This window comes from Falco naumanni, chromosome 7 (assembly GCF_017639655.2).
Source record: "Falco naumanni isolate bFalNau1 chromosome 7, bFalNau1.pat, whole genome shotgun sequence".
Lineage (NCBI taxonomy): Eukaryota > Metazoa > Chordata > Aves > Falconiformes > Falconidae > Falco > Falco naumanni.
Genome location: NC_054060.1, coordinates 19996159 through 20013339, shown reverse-complemented (window position 1 = coordinate 20013339; position 17181 = coordinate 19996159). Strand labels below are relative to the sequence as shown.

The following is a 17181-nucleotide window of genomic DNA, read 5'->3' as shown; positions in this document are numbered from 1 at the left end:
GCGGAGCTGCTGCCGAGCGGGAAGCGCCAGAGGCGGTCACGGGCTGACCGAACTCGTTTCTCCGTCTGGGCGGCCGGCCGGTGGTGGGGTCGCCTCCCTTCAGGAGTGTCCCCCACTTCCCTCAGCGTCTCCTTTCTCTTAGGGATCCCCCCTTGCCTTCAGCGGCGTCCTTCCCCTCAGGGGTGTCCTTCCCTCAGGGGTCATCCCCGCCCCTTCCCTCAACGTCCTCAGGTGTGTCCGTCCCCTCTGAGGCCACCTCCTTGTCCTCAGCGTCCCTTCCCCTAAAGGGTGTTCCCTTCTCCTCAGGGGTCCCCCATTTGCCTTCAAGGGTGTCCTTGCCTCAGGGCTCCCGCCATTGCCCTCAGTGTCTCTTCCCCTCAGGCGCTCTGTTCCCGCCTGGGGCTGCGGAGGGGCGGCCCCAGCGCGCGGCTGCGGCTCAGCCGGCGGCCCCGCCCCGCCCCGCCCGGCCGAGAGCGGCGGAGCCGGCAGGCGGCGGCAGGCAAGATGGCGGCGCCGGTGGGGCTGCGCGCCCTGCGGGGGCTCTGCGGCACGGCGCTCTTTCTGGCCCAGCTCTACGTCTTCTCCGGGCGCGGTGAGCGTGGCCAGCGCCGCTCTGGCCGGGCTCCCCGAGGCCGAAACAGGGCGGGAGGTGGGGGAGGGGGCCGCCGCCCGCGGCGGCCCGGCCGCTCCGAGCCCCTGGCTGGGCGGGGGAGGCCCGGCGGCGCTTAGCGCCTCGCCGGCAGGTGGGGGCTGTTCCCCGGAGCGCCGGCAGCCGGTCGCCGGAGCGGGGGCCGAGCGCGGCCCTGGCGGGCCCGCCTTCTGAGCGGCCGAGCCGGGAGGTGACTGCGGCCTCGGCTCGCTGGAGACGCTTCCCCTGCGGGGGGGAGGGAGCCGGGCGCCTCGGGCAGGGCTGCCCCCCCCAGCGCTGCGGGGCTGCAGCCCGGCGCAGAGGTCCTGGGGCGAAAGGCGGGCTGGGCCCCGCGCGCCGCCCGTGCCTGGTCCTTAACGGCCTGCGAGCCCGGGGGCGGCGGGGCGGTAGCGGCGGGGCCCGTGCGCTGCCTCCGGGCAGGGCCCGCTGGCGCTCTGCGTGTGCCCGGGGCTCACGGGCGCGGCGGGGCCGCGGGGTTCCCGCAGAGACGAACGCGCAGCCGGTACGCGAACCCAGCCGCGGTCGCCAGCCGGTTCAGCTATTGCAGGTTTCCATCAAAGTGGTGGCTGCGCCGCTGGATTAAATGGTTGCACACGCTTTCCGCTACTGAACAGAACCTGTTCTCTGAGCAGTGTTGTCATTCTCAACATTTAAAAAAAAAAAAAAAAGACTGAATTGAAATAATTTCTTGTCTAAAAGGAACTATTGAATTGTAGTGCTCATTTTAATGTTGGACAGAAGCATCCTGCTATTTATAGATCAAGAAGACAGATTTTTCTATTTTTTTATTCTCATTACATTTTGCACTTGTAATTCCGTATCAATGCATTGAATTTAAACTGTTTCTGAAGATGAATTTTAATCTAGAAATATCACTTTCTCTGCTGTTATTTTCTTGTAGCGGGATCTTTGATGACCACTAAGCATTCACAGCCGCAGTCTACATTTTCAAAAAGTCTAACTTCAACAAGTACAAATACTCCCTATTTTAAAGCAGCAGGTACAGTATTATGTTGTTTCTTTTGTTTGTCTTCTGAGGGCCTTGTTTTGCAGCGTCTTGAGTTCAGTAGTAAAGTTTTTTATTTATGTCTTAGGAACCTGTGCATGCTTTCACCGTGGTAAAAGATATTACAGTGTGACACATTACAAAGTACTCTTCAATGACTGTAGCAATTAGTTTTGTTTACAAAATCAGAAAATCGGTCCACTTAAGATTTTACAACTAGAAAATTACTAGTTAAACTGCCACTGTGGTTCATGTGTTCTATACTGTCTCAGGATGGTGGAAATTCTTGAAAAACTTCAGCGTTCTGCAATAACTTATTACTGTTCCCTGCCCAACATAAATACAGTTCTTGTAGCTCACTAAGGGGCACATGAGGATTGGCTGAAACACTGTTCTTGCTAGTAGCTTAAGAGGTAATTCTGAACACATGCAAACAGCAAGTGGCTAAGATAGCTGTAAACTTAATTAGACCTGAACTAAAAGTAGCTTATGTGTCAACCTGCTTCTATACCTGCCTAAACTGATGACTTCTGCTGAGAAATACTGGCTGAGGCGGCGCTAATCCATGCTAAGATCTGTTCTGGTGTTGTACTGAATGGTGTTGCTGTGCTGTCCTGTATAGAACTTTTGTGAGATCCTTGCAGGGTACCCTACGATGTTGTGTAGCCCACTTGCCTAATGCAGTGGTTCCCAGAACACAAACTTGTAATGCTGTTCACTGTATAATAAGGAAATGCAGTGTGTCTCTGTGTGTGTGTGTATATATATGTGTAAAGGAAAATGTGTATATATATACACTTTTGATTGTATAGGGTTTTTTATTTGCTTTTGTAATTTTATTCACATATTTCACCTTTCAGAAAGTACAGAAATTCCATCTTATGTGACTAAATGTCCTAGCAACGGGCTTTGCAGTAGATTGCCGCCAGACTGTATGACATGTAACACTAACTATTCCTGTATATATGGGAAGCCGGCCACTTTTGATTGCAAAGTCAAGCCACACGTTCATTGTGTTGTAAGTAACCTGTTACTTCTAAACTTATATTTAAATATTCTAATTAAAACATGATGTCTTGTCATAAAATATAAAAATTTGATTTCCAGGTTCTTACATAGGCAGGCTTGCAGATCTGTGATACGTTTAATTGGTTCAGTTGCAGGCTGTTGCTGAAGAGGCGGACCTACCCTTCTCTGTTTTGCCTGTCTTGCAGTGCATCTTTTTGCTATGCAGCAATGCAGTTGAGTTAAATCAAGTTGTTGATCTACCAAAACTGAACCATTCTGAGAGCAGGGAGGCTAAATATATGTTGGAGGTACAAACTGATCTTACAGGTTAGACTGAATGAGTCCTCCTTTTAGCAGTAGCCTTAGCTTGGAGGAAGCAGTAGTGTTAAACTGCACTTTAATAAGGCTTTGTCAGTTTTCTAATGTTGCTTTTTCCATTTTACTAGACTACATAGAGGTCACTTAAGAGGGTAATTGTTAATTTGCCCAAAATGTCTACCTGTGGAATGCAATTGGATAAATGTACACCATGATTATTTTTTTATTTCTAGTGAGGTGATAACGCTGTCCTTTTATAGGATCAGAATAACCATGAGCAGGAGAACTTTACAATTAACATGACATGCCAGTTTTGCTGGCAGCTTGCAACGACTGATTACGTATGTACAAATTCTACAAACTGCATGACGGTTTCTTGTCCGCGACAACGATACAACGCCACTTGCACAGTACGGGATCATATTCATTGTCTAGGTAAGGTGGGCAAAAAGAGATGATATAAAGATTTTTGTCTGAAGAATTTCTTAATGTTTTTTGTAATGGGTATATATGATGATTGTTCGTGTCCATTGCAGTAACAGTCTGCACCTTGATTAATCTAGTGAATTTTTTATAGTTACATTTTAATTTTAAGCATAATAGTGACATCTGACTGTAAACATTGGGTTTTAATACTCTTGTATATCTTCACATGAAAGAAAATAGTGGTTTTATTTTTGTCCACTTCTGTGAATTAAACTAATTTTGACACCATCAATGGAATCAATATAAAATGTCTTAGTAGGAAAATTAAAAGAATCCATGCTGGCTTCACCCAACTAGCTTAATTTTACCCCTGTTTGTTCAGTGACTTTTAATGTTTTCTGGTGTGGGACAAAGATTGATGGAACAGAGGACTGTGGAGTATATATGAGCTTTTGTATTGACAGTGTTTGCTTCGATTAGCGATCCATCCTTTTAGACTCTTGTTAGAGAAATACAGTATTTTCTTGATTGTAATTTTCTTTCTCACTGTGTGGCCTTTGTTTGTTACATTAAGGTTTGAATTTTTTCTAATGTTTAGGTAATCGTGTCTTTCCTAAGATGCTCTATTGCAACTGGACTGGAGGTTATAAGTGGTCTACTGCCTTGGCACTGAGGTACACCAGAACTGTTAAATAACGTCAAGCTAAAATAGATAATATTATTAGAAGTAGATGGCTCGTCTATAAAATCTTCAGTTTGTGTGGTTTCCTGCTTGGTATTTTTTAATGGAGTACTGAATAAGCAATATTTCATATCGTCTAGCTTAGAATTTAGAGCCATAGGATGCCCGAAGATTTCATATGCAGTGATACTAGTGGTCTTCAGTAAACAGAGCTTGAAAGAAACCATTTCCACTATGTCTGCATTGAATGTACTTTCTTCAGAATACGTGCCAATGATTCTTAGGCTTCACAAAGATACCCAGTTCCTGAGCAGAGAGGACATGGTTTTTATTCTGTATGGTGTCCAATGAGGTACAGATGCTCCAAAAAATCTGCAGATTTACGGGTGTTTTCTCCCTTTTTTAATATGTTTTAAACAATTAGAGCTGAATGTTGTCCAAATCACTTCTTGGCATCTGAAATGAATGCAGCTGTTCGTAAATTCAATAGATGTCACTGAGCTTGCTGTAATTGGTACACAGTTGTTACGGCTTCCTTCTCAACTGTAAAGCTAGAAATGCCTTAAGATGAAGTTTCTTGCACTTTAAATTTTTAGGGGAGAGATCGGTTCAGCAGTATTGAAAGCAGCTATTTAGGTTATTCTTGTAATATTAAGCCATTAGAGCACCACAATAGCAATTTGAAAGTTAACTGTAGTTCTTTTGGTGGTGAAGACCTTTGTCAAAATTTAGTATTTCAAAAGTGCTTAATGTGATAAGTTGGGCAGTGAGAGCGTCTGTTACTAGAGCCAAAGGTTACAGTAAGACTGATGAAGAAAGCAATCTAACGCACTTGCCTTTATAGCGACAGTTGTTCTCTGCCACCAGCTGGGGAAACTTACTGCTGCTTGACTACTGTGTGGGGCTGAATTTAGCGTTTGGGTCTGTCCTCTATAGCTTGTTTGGGTTTTTTTTAGCATCTTCTAGCTTTGAAAAGTGAAGATGCGTTTATAAATCTGAGATTAAGGTTTTATTGTTTGTTGTGAATGAAAAACTGTCATGTCTCTGAATAGTATTAATTAGCTAAGAAATAGCATGCTACTTAATCAGAAGCTTCCTCATTTAATAATCCAGTCAGCTCTTTTTGTAAAAGAAATGTGTAGTTTATCGAATGACATAGAGCAAAACTATCGTCAAGTTGTAGGTCTGTCAGAAGGAAGTGTGTATGGATACCCAAACTAAGTTCCTCTAAAAATAATTACAACAAATCATGTTTTTATTCTTATAGCATCACCCTTGGTGGATTTGGAGCTGATCGTTTCTATTTGGGCCAGTGGCGGGAAGGTCTGGGAAAACTCTTCAGCTTTGGTGGACTTGGAATATGGACACTAATTGATGTGCTACTAATCGGTGTTGGCTATGTGGGACCTGCAGATGGTTCTCTGTATATTTAAATGTCGGTACAACGTGTTTCAGAGAGGAGTAAGTGCTTGGCAAGGGCTCTAAAAAGAATGTAGAGATTTGCGCCTTTAAGGTAGAATGATGAACAACTGTTCTTGCTGTGTGCATACATTTTAATGTACAGTATCTGTACTTAGTTTGCCTTTAACTAAGGTAAAATAAAAGAGTGGATCACTGATTAAGTTGAAATTCCCTTCCTTTCTTCTATGACATGCTATTTTTCTATGAAAAATGTTGAACAGTGCTTGAAGGTAGATGATTTGTCAAGCACCAAAAGAGATGCAAACTTAACTTGAAGATTGTTTACTTCATATTTGTATGCTTGAATTTAAATTTATTGCTACCTTCCCCTAAATATGTCAGTGAATTTTATTTTGGTTTTTTTTTTATATTTGTGGGAGGATAACTTATTTGCCTGAATTACTGTAGCAGTATGTAGGTCACAGTGTTCTATGATGTTAATTAGATTTATCTTTTGTTTTGGGACATAGCAAGAGCTAACATTTGCTTAGTGACTTGACTTAAAGTTGTGGGGGGGGTTAGAATTAGATTGCAGTAACAGCTAAATATGAAATACTTGAAATAGATTTTAGGATCGTTGCAGAGCGTATTTATTTTGGTTGGGTTTGACCTGCGTGTCAGTGAAAGGTACAACTTGTATTCTGGCGCTAGCAAGCTTGCCAAGTTAATTTTTTTTTAAAAAAAAAAGGAAGAAAAAAAAAAAGGGGGGTGTCGGTAATAAAATCGATGCGTTTGTGCGCTGAGGGCTTTCTCCTCAGCAGTGACGGAGCGAGGCGCGGGGCCGGCACGGAACGGCTCGGTGCAGCCCAGCGCCGGGCCCGCGGCGCCTGCCCGCCCCCCCCGCCGGCGCATCGGGCTCTGCTGCCCCGTCGCGCTGCACTTGAACCCCCGCGCGTGTAGTGCTGGGGAGCGGCGGCCCTGGAAGGCCTGTCACTTGAATAAACGCGGAGCTGGCACGGACCCACGCCGCGAGTGTTCCTTACGGCCGTGCCCCGGCTGCCCCTCTGCTTCCCCGGGGGGGGGGGGGGGGCGGGGCGCGGCGCCCAGGGGCAGGCAGCCGCCCGGGGGGGCGGGGCGGGGCGGGCCCGGGGGCGGTGCTGCCGCCCTGACCCTCGCCACCGCCCTCCGCTGGCACAGGCGCCGTCATGGCGGCGGAGCCGGAGCTGCACTTCTATCGGCAGCTGCCCAAAGTGGTGAGCGAGCGGCGGGACGGCGCGGCGGGGGCGGGGGGCGGCGGGCGGCAGCCGCTGCGCGCGCTTTCCCTGAGGGGACTGGCCCCTCTACGCGCGCGGTCCCTGAGGGGTCTGGCGCCGGACAGGGTGTGGCGGGCCCTTACCGGCGCGGCTGGCTTGCAGCTCAGCGCCTGATCTCCCAGTTACCTCAGCTGAGCGGGATCGTGGGTTTGTTTTTATTTTGGCCCTGTTTTCCCCGAGGCTGACCAAGGAGTCTGTCCCCGATAACGCTGTTCCCCGTGTCCCGAAGGGTGTAGCCCCCTCGCAGCGTATCGGCGCTGCCCTCCAGCGAGCCTTCCCGGGCGCCCGCCCCGTAGGCTGTTTTGCAGGGTTTATGGTTTTCGTCTGACTGAATTCTCTGAGGTATTTCACTTGTAAGACTGTGACAAATTCAACGCAGCAGTAGCAGTACATGTCCGGCTTGGTTTGCAGAGGCGGCGAGCAGCCCTAGCTCCTGCTACTCAGCTGTAGTTGTGCTCCTTCACACGTTAGGATGCTTGGACACCTTTTCTTCTGCTTGTGAACTTTGCGCTTTAGAACAGGAACCTGAAGTACAATACTTCACAAAGTTAAAATAATTAAATCTTGAAGGAGTTACAGTTCCCACACGTTTTCCAGTCGAAGGGCTGAAGAAGTATTTCTCCTGTTGTTCTGACCCCAGTGAAAGGGGCGCATTCCAGGGGGGCGAGGGATCAGTAACAGCGCAGAGGCTCTGTGGACATGTTTCACCTGAGTTGGAAGGGCTCCAGTGAGCCGTTCCCGTGTTGGGAGCCAAGAGATTGTAAGCAGGAGTGAAGGTGAGGTGAGGAAGGGAGCTGAGGCTCGTAGGTTTGGTCCAAAGCCAGGCAGAAAGCGAGCTCAGGCAAGGGAGGGCAGTTACCCCCGCTGCTGTCAACAGGCACAGGTAGCATCTTGCTGGATTTCTGGTGTGAGTTGAAACTTCAAAGTATGAAAAATAGAAAGGTGAGTGGATATACAGATGTTGCTATTTTCAAACAATATACACATACATTTCACTTAGAGTGGATATGGGGAAAGGGTTATTGAATCCTTATTATACTTTTCTTAATACTGGGGTGGCTGTTGGCTTCCTCCTCCCGTCAACTCACAGCACTGCAGTGCTGGGCTGGAGAGCTCCCCTTCCCGAGCTGGCTGTGCTCCCACTGAGATTGGTGCTGACAGCAGCCTGCCAAGTGAGAAGGAACGAACAGGACAGTCTCAGTTGAACACGTGCAAAAGCATGAGGAAACAAGTTTAGCTGAATGCAGAGGTAGCCTGTTTTATTTTCAAACTCAGAGTGAAACAACAACATAGGATACAAGAACAGTAATACAAACAAGACGTAGAAGCCATCCTTTTCTCCAGACAAAGCCGTAGGATTTTTTTCTTTAGGAACTTCATGCTCATTTGAATGGCTGTATCAGTTCTGCCACTATGAAGAAACTTATGGCCCAGAAGCCATACCTTCAGATCCAGAACGGAATGACTATGATTGACAAAGGAAAGAAAAGAACCCTAGATGAGTGAGTAGATGCATGGGTGTGTGTATGTGATGAACAGTTACTGAGTGTCCTTTAAGTTTAAAACAGAGACATGTATGGCCTTACCCATTGAATGCAGAAAATACATTTTTGAGTCCTACTTACAGGCCAATCCATTCGATTTTTTGCTGCTTGTATCTATGAATAACTCAGATATTTGCAAAGTGAAAGGATAGCTCATATTGATTCATTCCCTTTTTAAGGGACCGAAAGTTTTCACTTGTAGCATATGCACTTCAGAAAAAATTGACTCATATTTATGTTTTCCTTTGTGCTTCAAAAAGTTTTGTGGTAACAACAACAACAGCAATAATAATACTACTACTAATAATAATTTCTGTTGTGAATGCATTATTAGCATTTAAAATCAGAAGTCACCATTCAGATGGTCTTTGAATTTTAGTATACAAGCTTGCTAGTTGAGCATAGTGAGTACATGTTTTCAAAGTGTATTTTTTTATTATAATAATTTTACTGTTCAATGCTTGTCCAATTAATTTTTAACTTTTTATTTTAGATGTTTTCAGATGTTTCAGATCATCTATCAGATTACCACTAGGACTGAAGATATTTTACTGGTAAGTTAATTAAAAGTTCACTCAAAACAAGCAAGCAATACACACAGTCAAATGTAGTTGGATTAACAGCATGGGGTTCCAAGTAACATTATCAACAATGGTCCTTTCAGCTGGAAGTCAGAATTATTATTTTAAAACACAGGGGTTCACATAACTTCTGCGTTTAATATTTGTGAAAGCAGTGAGCTTCCAATATGGTGGTCATTGTGACTGCTCAGATGCTTGGACTGATAACGTCTTAAAAAGGTGGTATCTCTTCATTGTTACCAAACTTTAGATTTACTGTAGTCTTCTGTTTCTTCTTTGGTTCATTATGTACCAAAACTACAGAATTAGGATTGCCCTTTGTTCACCTCGGATTACAAAACTGTCAAGGAGAACTGTTGTGAGGTCAGAATAGGGAGCAGAAAGTGGTGTAGTGTCCTCGTCTTTCCTCCTGTAAAGGGACGTTTAGGCAGGCTGTTGAACTTGCCGAAGGGTACAGCAGCTGTGAAAGGGGTGATGGCTGTACCGGTTGAGGGGTGTTCTCGTCCAGACAAGGAAATTCGCATTTGTCCTAACTGTTTAGTACCACTGAGGGATCTGAAGGTGTAGTATTTCCAGAGATGGAGAGCACTAAAAACACATAGGGCCTGAAAATTTTGCAGGGGTTTCATGCCAAAAAATAATGGGGTCTTTTAGTTGTAAAGGAAAATATAACCAATTACAGGCTTTACTGTCATGATGTTGAATATGCCATTTATTAATCAGATAACTAAAGATGTTATTAAAGAATTTGCTGATGATGGTGTCAAGTATCTGGAATTGAGGAGCACTCCTAGAGAAGAAAAGTCCACAGGTACAGCCTGTTCTGGTTTTTAATTTGTAAGTCTGATGTGTTGTAAAACCTAAAAGTTTAGACTATGTTAATAACAAGTAAAGTCAAATTCAGTTGGTTCAATAAAAAACCCCAAAACTTTAAATATAAAAGCAAAGATTTAACTGTGTAAAGGCATGTCACTTTACTATTAGATTTTTGAGGACAAAATTGTATGGGTTATAACAGCTACCCAAGCATCTGGGTTATTTGCTTTAGTACGACATCTGAGTCTGCTAATATTTTAAATAGCTGATATATTTTCTTCCAGTTACTTAATTTTTTATTTTCTTTTAGATGTGTTTTTTTAGAAACACAGAAAATAAGTCCTGCTGCTACTCTCTGGTTCATGTTAAGTTATTTTCTTTCTCCCAGATGCTTAGGAGGAGGCTTAATTCAAATATATGCTTCAAAGTAAAGCTGCATTTATAAATAGAATCAGAACTATACAGATGAAGAGTCTATGGACTAAAATCAAAGGTGCAAATTGAAACTTTGAGGCTAGAGAGCTAGGTCTGCAACATAATAAAATATGTTTATTCCAAATGTGTGTATGTGTTTATAGGTATGACCAAAAGGATGTACGTTGAAACTGTACTTGAAGGTATAAAGCAGTGTAAAGAAGAAGGCTTGGATATAGATGTAAGGTAAATAAAGCACATGGAGTACCTCTGTTTCAAGGTTTTGTGTCTGATGCTTGGTCGTGGTTTGCAGAGTTTACAGACCATTGGCATAGGAAAGAAAATGGTGCTTAAACTAGATTACATGGAGTGGAAACAGATAATTTGCATGGAAACCTGAATTTTTATCTTTCTTTTTACTGGTAGAGAATGAAACTGGGTAAAGCTTTTCAGCTCTAAAATGATCCGTTCTCTGCAACATTTTCAGGAAAAGCAGTGCTTTTGATGGAAATTGCATTGAAGACTCCTTTTTCACAGTTTAGATCGATCGCAGAGATTTTCCTTGCTTGGCTGTACAAGCAACCTGCTGTAAGGGAGAAGTAGTCCTAATCAGCAGAAAAGTTTCAGAAGGTGTCAGCGGTTGCTTAGGGGCAGTCTGCTTGCCTGTCTTTTATACTCTCGTAGCAACCGTTGTTAGATTAATTTGTGGAAGCTGAAGCATTCTCATTCTTCATGTGTGCTCCTCGGAGAGGTTGCTCGCCTGATATGGCAGGCGGCAAATGAGCAGCACATTGTTCCCTGCCCTCCCTCTCATTGTGGCTGTTGCATTTCATAGGCTAACCTATTAATCTTATGTGTGTCCCTCTGCACTTTGGTGCCTTCATTCCTTGAACAGTTTCCTGTACAAATACTCCTTATACTCAGCCATGGAGGATGTGAAGTGCCATTTTTATTGGTATCATATTTGTTGGTCTTCTGATATTACAGTTTGTATTTAACTTAATATGTGTGTTTCTACTCTAGATTGTTAATAGCAATAAATAGAAGAGGCGGCCCAGCAGTTGCTAAGCAGACTGTTAAACTTGCTGAAGAGTTTCGTCTTTCCACTGACGGCGTTGTAGTAGGACTTGACCTCAGCGGTGATCCCACTGTAAGTTTTTGTTTATTTTGATCTGTTCTTGAAGATAAGTACATGGTGTTGTGTGACAGGGAGCGGTTCTGCTCACACTTCGATCTTACAAGGTTTTGTCTGATCTTTGTTGCTAGTTTGAATGGATTACTTGTACTCTTGATACCAGGTTAATCCCTGTTGCTGTAAGGGACAGATACTGTAACAAGGAATCAATAGATTAGTATGACACTGAAAAAAGAGCCACTGAGAAGTGGCATTTATCTGGGAAGTGTCTTGTTACTAAATTGTCCTGATCAGAATGACTGCAAGTTGACACTAGTTTAAATTTTGTTTAGATGCACTAAATTCTTATTGCACAATAAGAAAGCAGAAATATTTGAGGATAGCTGCCAAGCTGAAATGAAATAACCTTGGGTGATAGTTGTAGAAAGGATATCAAAATCAAGACAGTTGGCTTGTTGGTGTTGGGCATCATCATCTGAACTACTGACACTTGACCAATTTGTCTAAATTGTGCTCATATAGCAGAACGTTATGTGACTTGCTGCATTCAAAACTGAAGTGATGGGAAAAGAAAAATAACTCAGTGTAACTGTTTTTGCATTAAATATTTTGATATTGCTAGGCTTCTTAACTGTTGTAATAGGAGGAGTGCCATAAAACAAGTTATAGAATGTTGATGTGTTTCTGTCTTCAAGGCAGGACATGGTCAAGATTTTTTGGAACCGCTCTCAGAAGCAAAAAAAGCAGGTCTAAAGCTGGCATTGCATCTTTCAGAGGTAAAAGTTTTCTTTGATTTGGTCCTTCTCTGTAATTCTCATTTGATAAAAACCTTGATGAAACTAGAATTCATTTCTGTGCTTTTTGAACTTCTCAGGCCAAAGTAGTAACAGGTTTGGGGCATTTTGACAAGAGAGAAGAAAACAAGGAGAAATCTTCAACAGTCTTCAAATTATTTGTTGTTGTACTGTATCTATTGGGGGGTTAGGTGCAAACTTAAAAATTACTAATATTCCAAGAGATCCACTGTTTTCTTCCTGGTATTGTATCAGAAGTCATGTGTAGTAAAATTAGCACATTTTCATGAGTGGTTCTGTTAGCTCTGCTTCTATCGGTAGAAAGAGTTGGGCTTCTGCATACAATCTGTTGCAGTGGTGGCTGAAGTTTACTCTGAAGAGCCTGATAAATACTGAAAATATTTTTATTCCTTTGAGAAATTAAGCATAAGATATATGAACTCTCAGGCCTATTTATACTTGCTTCTGTTTCATTAAGGAGGCTTTTGCAGGGTGTTCCTGCATGCTTTTCTGAAAATATATTTCTTAATGTCTGGTTTTCTGGTTTTGTTTCATTTTGTTGTTTGGTTGCTTTTGGCCTCTTGCAGTTTAAGGTCTTCACGCACCGTTTCTTTAATCCTTGTGTAAAACAGATGTTAAAGGTCGTCTTGAGAGAGTAGTTTTGAAACTGAAGCATACAGAGCTAATCTAAGGCCTCCAACTGATAGTTCTTCAGAACTGCAAATACTGATCGCGTGTTTTTACAAACCAGTTTAGGATTATGGCTTCCTTGGTTTATAGTTCCAAGCTGAGGGTCACTTTCATGCACTACTTCTTTCTTTACAGGGTACTAGTGCAGATATTTAGTCTCACTAACACTTTCTTTTGGATAAGATATGCTGTGAAAATACAACTTGAAGTCCGTTGCCATTACTTAATGGGCTGGTTTGTGCTGCATTGACAGAATGTAAAATGCATCCTCTCTAGATTCCAAATCAAGAAGAGGAGACCAAAATTCTCCTGGGCCTGCCTCCTGACAGGATTGGACATGGAACATTTCTCAACTCTGCAACAGCAGGTTCAGAAGAGTTAGTACCCCTTGTTCGACAAAATCATATACCTATTGGTAAGAAAAAAAGTTAAGAAAATTACTTGGTGATCTCTAGATTGCAGAATATGATACATACTGCTGATCTAGAAACTGATTTGTCTTTGACCAGAGGTGGCTTAGAAAAATGCAGCACTGTATGTGAGAGAATTGCTTGCTTATAAAGCTACACTGGTAATGCTTTTTTTGGACATATTTGTGGCAGCAGACAACAATTGATGTCTCGGATGAAAACAAAACTAAATAGTAACTTGTAGTTACTGTGCAAGGTTGTGTGGTCTTTCTTTATCTGGTTTGCAAGCTCCATAAATTTTATACCCAGCCAGTAGTTCAGAAGAAACTGATGACTAAACTTCCCTCAGAAGATATTACCAAATATTTGGAGCATAGAAAACCAAGAAAACAATAGCTGATTGTAATTTTCAGTCAGGAACAGAAATAAGTCAATTAATGTTGTCAGAAACATGTCTTTTGTTTTGATATATATCCTTGTTTCTTCTTGTTTTTTCCCTTAGAACTTTGCATGACATCAAACATTAAAACTCAGACAGTGCCTTCCTGTGACAAACACCATTTTGGATACTGGTACAACATGGGCCACCCTGCAGTGCTTTGTGTAAGTTTTTTTTTTTATTTTAACCATGTATTTAGGCAAAGAGCCAAACCAATGGGAAACTGGAGAAGTCAGTCTCCTTTTATGGATCACAGAACTCACCAACAATTTCTGACCTTGCAGCAAATCATCTGCTTATAGGAAAACATCTTTCATGTTCTGTTTGAGAAATGCTTGTAATACAAATGAGAATTTTCAGTATTTCTCCTGGTTCTATTGTAAAGCAAGACCTTTCTCTTTCTGTATAGATAAAATGGTTGCTATACATCCAATGAGCTTCTTAGCTGTTTGCATATTGACAGATTTCTGTTACATGTATTGGTCCAATGCTTGCATGTAAGCTTGTGCTTACCTGGGTAGTTATTGTGTTGGATGAAAGTTCTTGAGTTCTCTTGACAGGTAATTAAAGTCTTTAAATGTTGAGGTGCCCAGTACTTCTGCTGGCACTGGCAGGTTTTTACTATCCTGTTGGTTTAACCCCTATAATGTGTAGCATCGTCCATGTGCATGTATATACATTAGAGCGTTGTGCTTATTATTCAAATAAGCCTCAATCCTTTACTATATACTTATTATTGAGTTTGAACTCTGTCATATTACATGAAAAAATAATGACTAGGGATTGATTTCAGACATTTTCAGTTGTGAAACGACCAATGAGGTCACGTAAGTAAGCATTTTACCCGTAAAGGTCTACAAAAACAAGACTAGTGGAATAAGGAGATACTACAGTGTCATAAATTTAGCAGGGTATATTTAGCATTCTTCTCTGTGGGGACACAAGGACTCTGATTTGCAGGTGGGTAATCTCATTAACCCTTAAATAATCCTAACTTGCTCCTTTTAGATGAATAATCTTTAGATGGCTTTTGATCATATGTTTTTGCTGCTAGCATAGTACTTCAGTCAGTATCAAAAACCTGTTCTACTTGACATGAAGCACAGAGGGTGAGAGGGTTTCTTCCCTGAAAGTGTAGGAATGCAGAGCGGGCTGCAGTTGCCAGGTCTGAGGACAGGGAAAAGAGGAATAAGGAGACCTGTGCATACTGACAGAGCTTGAATGTATGCGTCATTTAATAGCCATCTTTCTCTAGCCTTTTTAATAAGAAATCCTATCTTCTTCATAAATTGTGCTGTCACTTTAAGATGTTTTCTTGTATGTTTGAATAATTTATTCCTTTTGAGTGAAAATAGGGAAAATGAAGTATGAAATGATTGCCAGCAGTTGAAAGAACTGTGGAAAAACATATGAAACTGGAAGATAAAACTGGTATGTGTAGAAAAAAACCTTTTTGATGTAGAACTAATTTAAACTTTTTTTTTTCTTTCAATTTAACTCCAGACTGATGATAAAGGCGTCTTTGCAACAGATCTGTCGCAAGAATACGAGCTGGTTGCAAAAACATTTAATCTGACTCGATCACAGATGTGGGATCTTTCCTACGAATCAATCAACTATATCTTTGCTTCAAGCGTAGTAAAATCAAAGCTAAGGGAACAGTGGTGTAAACTGAAGCCAACTCTGTTTGATTAATCAAACTGTTGTTCTAAACAGCGTGGGTGTATTAGCTTATTATAATTATATAATTATATATAGCTTATAAAAAATACTCATTTTTTACTGAAATCCCTGGCTTTTTTTAGACTTCAGGTTTATAAATCCAGCCCATAAACTGTGCTGGTGCAAAAAGATTACAGGACTGCATCCTTTCTTAGTGGGGACAGACGTAAATGTTCTTTTGTATTTGGGAGGGCTCCCAACGGGTGGCTATAAAATTCCAAATGTGTTGTCACAACATTCCTCTCTGCTTGATAGGAGGTTTTAAAAAAATTGTTAGTTGAACTGTGTCATCATACTACAGACATTTGACAGAACAAAATGAAGGCATGTTTTGTGTGCTTAACACAAGCTGTTAGGGTTTAAAATGTCTCTATTGGCAACATTACGCCAAGCTGTTTGTGTGTATGGTGTGACTATTTGGGTTGTGTATTGTTTTTAAACAGAACTTTTGAATGATTGACTGAATGCAAAGACAGAAACAAAGTGGGGGAGAATGAAATATTTGTCCCAAAGGAATTAAATATTGCATCTGGTAATATATATATATATAAAGTATAAAATAATTTACTGGTATGACTGAAGCCTGCTGTGGATTGTGTAGCGTACACAGTGGTGCCTATTGATGCGCTCAGCACTGGTAGTGTTTAGACTTTTTAAGTTAAGAACCTTGAATGCCTTAGCAAACTGAACTGCTTGGTGGGAAATGGGCTAACTCTTAAAATGCTTTTTAGTTTTACTGTTTGTTTCTTTTAAAAAAAACAATAAAAATAGCTTCAACCTCCTTCAAACTGCTACTTGGGGTGTGCATGTGTGTGTATGTGCACACGCACGTGTGTGAGATCTGCAGAAGAGGAGCAGGTATTACTTGTTGCAGGATTTGGCGAGTGTGAGTCCCCGGAGCAGACTCCCTGTCTGCAGGCAGCACCACTTCTCTTCTGACAGCAGACGGTGCTCCTTGGTTCAGGCAGTGACAGGGTTTGCTCTGCATGTCTCTGTGCCTCTGCATTTTGATACTGAGATACCAAAATATATATGAAATATATATGTGCAACAGTATGTAATACTAGACATTGCTAGCTACTGTACAAGGTATCCCAAGAGAAAGTATTTCATACCTGGTATGTATATTTTTACATTGATTAAACAAGCAAACATTTGGGGCTCTGCAAGGAATACTGAATATAAATATAATGACACAAAAGCTGTACATTATTCTGTTTTGGTCTTCTTTTAATACCAACAGCATAAAGTAGTTGCTCTGGCCCCAAAGTGGCAATAAGAAATGAAATGGGGGGTGGGAAGATAGCGGAGAAGTGTCTGCGGGGCTACCTGAGGTGTCCACAGAACGGTCGGTTCAAGCAGAAAACCTTCCTGTGGGAGATGGGGGAAGATCATGTGAAGCAGAACTGTGGGTTTATGTGTTCTAACCTGAGCTCAGAATAAGACCTCATGCTGACTTTTTGTTTAGAAACAGTACTTTTCTATTACTTGCCAAATAGTTTCACTGATCACCCTATCTTTTGTTGTTTGATCAAGTTGCATTATCACTTGCTGTTTGATCAAGTTTGTCTGTATTTTCTTTCTACAAAAAGAATTACTACGGTAAATGTATTCTTTTTCCTTTCTTAGGGAAAAGGTCTCTATAGGTTGACCAGCTTTCTGGAATGTTACAGAACATTTATCTTGGTCTCGGAGTAAGTGGGCCTACGCTCAAGTGAGATGGCATTCTCTTGTAAGTTTTATAATATTTTTATAGGTTATGGCCCTCTAATAACACTTCAATAACATAGTATTTGGTTTATTAGTGAAGAAAAAAACATTGACTATTTACTA

At 42.0% G+C, this 17181-nt stretch overlaps 2 protein-coding genes across 3 annotated transcripts; both read left to right on the top strand.

Annotated features, from left to right (window-relative positions):
• Positions 1–450: 450 nt before the first annotated feature.
• Positions 451–5707, top strand: TM2D3 (TM2 domain containing 3). Its single transcript, XM_040601903.1, has 6 exons — positions 451–592; positions 1551–1649; positions 2516–2673; positions 3242–3416; positions 4006–4081; positions 5357–5707. The coding sequence occupies exons 1-6, from the start codon at positions 505–507 to the stop codon at positions 5520–5522; spliced, it is 762 nt and encodes a 253-aa protein (XP_040457837.1). The 5' UTR covers positions 451–504; the 3' UTR covers positions 5523–5707.
• A 931-nt stretch (positions 5708–6638) lies between these two features.
• On the top strand, positions 6639–16555 carry ADAL (adenosine deaminase like). 2 transcript variants are annotated; one of them, XM_040601021.1, is made up of 10 exons: positions 6639–6743; positions 8175–8305; positions 8841–8901; positions 9652–9739; positions 10323–10404; positions 11182–11308; positions 11989–12069; positions 13054–13192; positions 13690–13790; positions 15130–16555. In XM_040601021.1, exons 1-10 carry the CDS (start codon positions 6696–6698, stop codon positions 15319–15321), a joined length of 1050 nt encoding a protein of 349 aa, XP_040456955.1. In that variant the 5' UTR covers positions 6639–6695; the 3' UTR covers positions 15322–16555. The 2 variants fall into 2 exon arrangements, with proteins under 2 accessions (XP_040456955.1, XP_040456957.1); XM_040601023.1 differs by lacking the exon at positions 8175–8305 and having other exon boundaries at positions 6650–6743.
• Positions 16556–17181: the final 626 nt, after the last annotated feature.